This window comes from Tribolium madens, unplaced genomic scaffold (assembly GCF_015345945.1).
Source record: "Tribolium madens isolate multiple individuals breed KSU strain unplaced genomic scaffold, Tmad_KSU_1.1 Scaffold_7;HRSCAF=85;Tcas5.2_LG10, whole genome shotgun sequence".
NCBI classification, from domain to species: domain Eukaryota; kingdom Metazoa; phylum Arthropoda; class Insecta; order Coleoptera; family Tenebrionidae; genus Tribolium; species Tribolium madens.
In genome coordinates, this window is record NW_025401050.1 from 10,054,823 (window position 1) to 10,058,580 (window position 3,758).

The 3,758-nt window shown below is 45.6% G+C and overlaps 1 protein-coding gene across 1 annotated transcript in view; it reads right to left on the reverse strand.

Moving 5' to 3' along the window:
• LOC123010201 (zinc finger SWIM domain-containing protein 8 homolog) overlaps positions 1 to 3,758 on the reverse strand; it is a 17,198-nt gene that overhangs the window by 5,255 nt on the left and 8,185 nt on the right. The window contains exons 3-4 of the mRNA XM_044406901.1: positions 3,217 to 3,383; positions 844 to 3,172 (exon numbers count right to left, since the gene is read on the reverse strand). Coding sequence (XP_044262836.1) covers positions 844 to 3,172; positions 3,217 to 3,383 — 2,496 coding nt within the window. The remainder of the gene's footprint in view (positions 1 to 843; positions 3,173 to 3,216; positions 3,384 to 3,758) is intronic.

Genomic DNA, 3,758 nt, shown 5'->3' on the forward strand with positions numbered 1-3,758 from the left:
TTCATAAAATCTGAAAAAAAAATTTTTTTTTGAATTTCTGGATACCAAAGAAATAATCTCATGATTCAAGAATTTAGAAAACAATAACAGAATTTCAATTTTCGTTGGTCCAAAATTATTGAAATTTGGGTTCTAATTTTTAAAAGAAGTTAAATTCCTCTGTAATTTTTGGAAAAATTCATAAAATCAGAAAAAATTTTTTTTTGAATTTTTGGGTACCAAAAAAATAATCTCATGATTCAAGAATTTAGAAAATGATAACAGAATATCAATTTTCGTTCTTGGTCCAAAACTATCGGTACATGTTTCAAAATTTGGGTTCTAATTTTTAAAAAAAGTTAAATTCCTCCTAAAACTTTTCTCGTGTAAAATGATCTGAGAAACACGTATCTGGCCTCAAAAATGCAGATTTCCCTATAGTTTTGAAGTTATCGCTAAATATCACCCTTAGTGGTGATAATTTTTTAAAATACCTAAATACATGTTCCTAATTCCCAAAAAAAAAAACAAGAAAAAAATTGGAACAATAACAATTCCTACGTAAAATAACCTCAGGAATCAAATTTAGTGTCAAAGTTACAATTTTTTTAATAAATTCAAAGCAATCGTCAAAAATTCGCAAATGTCGATGTTTATTTTTGAAAAAATTAAAGTTACTCTGTAATTCTTGGGAAAAAAAACTCAAAAAATTGAACAAAGGCTTTTCTTATGTAAAATGATTTAATAAATCCGAATCTGCCCGCAAAAACCCAAATTACCCAATAGTTTCAAAATTATCGCCAAAAAACCCAAAGTACCGTGTCAGTTTTGAAAAAATCCTCAAAATAACAAACAAAAACTTACTTATATCACTCGGCAACATCTCCGTGGGTGGCAAAAACGGACTCAACGGTGTCATCACCTTCTCACACTCCTCCCTCTGACTCGCCCTATATTGACTCTTCACCGGGGGATTACTCGAATAATACGAACTCAAAAGTGGCGATTTCAACAACTGATGAATCTCCCTATCCAACAACCGATCCATAATCCTTGCAACTTTCCAACAATCATCCTTATAAAAAGTCAACAACGTAATGGCCAAATCCCCTTTCTGCCTCCTCGTCCCCTCACACAACAAGGGATGATCCGCTTCGGAAACATTCGCCTTCATCCCTAACGCGGCCACAGCCGCCTCAAACCCCAACGGCTCATCCGTGGGCAACCTCAAAGAGGCAATTTTGGTACGATCCCTCCCCACCACCCCGGGAATCACCAACGCGTCGAAAATGAAACTCGCCAGCATAGTTGGCAACATTGCCTCCCCACGCGACTTGATCGTCCCCTCCTTCAAATGCTCCGCCCTCTCCCTCAAAACCTGCAACTCCTTGTGCCCAAGCGGGATTCTTTTGAGGAGGTTGACCAAATCCGACTCCTGATTGGCCAATTTCACCTCCAAGGGTTTGGTACTCGCCGGTGGTCGCGCCATCTCCAACCCGAACATCCCCACCCGAAAGGCCAAATGGTAGTGTTCGGGATTCTCCGCCAAAACCGAACACAAAAACGCACATTTGGCCAAAGTACCCGAGGCCAAACAACTCAATTGGTGCGAGGCCGGGTTGACTTGCTGCTTCTTCCCCTTGCGTTTGGGGATGGGAGGGATTTCGATCATCAAATCTGGGGGATTGGCCAATAACTCCTCCGCGAGTTTCACGCCCAGGATGCACGCCTCCTTGCTGTGCCCATGGGCGTGGAGGCCTTCCGCGCGGGCGAATAGCACATCCCATGGGTCGTCGCATTTCCGCACGTTGGTAAACACTTTGCCCTCCTCGGAGGTGTCCTTGGAGGTGGTCCCCTCCACCTCCTTCGGGTTGTAGAAGTAAACATTGTACTCATCCCCCGAATTGGGGGACTCAGAATTACTCGAAAGGCTGGATTCGTCTTTACTCGCCCTTCGCGGGTATTGAGTATCGAGTTTGGGGTTGGAGGAGGAGGAGTCTTGTGAGTCATGGTCATCATCATTCTCACAGAAGCCTTCACTACTCACACTTGAACGGTTACCGTCACGTGGGAGGGGGGCATGTGGGGGGTACTCAGCCGGATTGAGACTCATCACTGAGACGAAATCGAATCTAGTGACCCGGGAATGGTGATGATGGTAGTGATGGTGGTGATGGTGACAGTTGAGGACTGCTTTACTCGAGTTGACTTGGGTTATTGGGTCCCGATTTTCTGACCCATGACGGAAACAAGTGAATGGGCAATGGTACATAGGATTGATATCTTGCGTGTAAGTGATCCCAGGCATGGGGTAATCATCCCAATCGAGATAACATGCCTCAATTGCCGGTTTGAACCCAGTGAAGACCTCCAGGTCCATTTTTAAGGTCCCACTTTTGTTGCCTCCTCCCTGACTCGAATTCCTACATTTACTCACCTTTTCGAGGATTTTCATGTGCCACGTGGTGAACTGGGAGTGGAGCATGTCGCGTTCTTGGGGGGCAAGACCCGGATTCAGGGCTGCCAACCTCCAAAGTACCACAACTTCATCGCAAAGTGACGAACAGGCATGTTGGGAGGCATGAGTGTTACTATTGACGTTGTTGTGTTTTCCTCCACCTCCACCTCCATACCCCGAATTCCCCGATAAAAGTGCCACTTTGGTGTTGAACCACCAGATGAGGATCTGCTCACATGCCATACACTCCTCGGTGATGATCTCCAAGAGGGGTACTGCGTTTCGGTCGTTTCGTTTGAACATTTCGCGGACTATACTCAACAAATTCCACATGCCTTCGGGTTCGCGCCCCCGGAGGGGGCGCAGGAGGGAGGTCCACTCGGCGGCGGCTGGGGGCGCCACCGTGCTGAGATAATTCACGTCGCTGAAGACCATGGGGGCTGGGACGCAGAACTTGATGAGGATCTTCTTGATGTTGTCGTGGAGGGCCTTCTCGTCGAGGTACCAGGAGGTCTGGTCGTTGGCGGAGGCGCCGGCGGTGGGGTCGGGGGCGCCGCAGACCGAGTTGATGGCGGAGGGCTGCGAGCCGAGGAGTTCGTCGAGGAGGCGCTGGGCGGTGGGGAGGATCTGTTGGGGGAGCTCGCTGATGAGGTATTGGGCGAATTTTTGGAGTTGCTCGCGGTGGAGGCGGGAGAGCGACTCGGAGACGGGGGCGCGAAGAGTGACCAAGTGCGGCTGGAAGAGAACGATGAGTGGGGGAGAGAGAAGGGGGTACGTACCGAATGGATGCGAGTGAGACAGACGGCGACGATGTGAGAGCACCAGTAGGCGGTGGAGTCGCAAGTGCAGTTGCAGGAGGAGATGCGACGACGGTCGAAGGTCACGGCGACGGAGACGTATTGAGTGCCGCGGTAGTTTTGTTGGACGCTGGCAGAGAGGTGGAAACCTAAGTTGAGGAAAAAAATTATATACACTATTTTTTCTACTACCGAATCTCGCATATTCGCAAATGTCAATGTTAATGACCTTTGAATGATCCAAGGAATCCGAATCTGTCCGCAGTAAGACATATTTCCCTTAGGTTTTTATGTTATCGATAAAAATCACTCTGAATTCTCGAAAATACTTAAATATTTTATTTTACAAAAAACACAAAAAAATTGGACAAAAGCATTTCTCATGTAAAATGATCCAAGAAATCCGAATCTGTAAGTAATCGACCAAAATACACTAGTTTTTACATTAATTCTTAAAAAAAAACCTAAACTGTAACTTTTGAAGAGGTTGAAGAAAAAAATTAAAAATAAAAAAAAATGTTAAT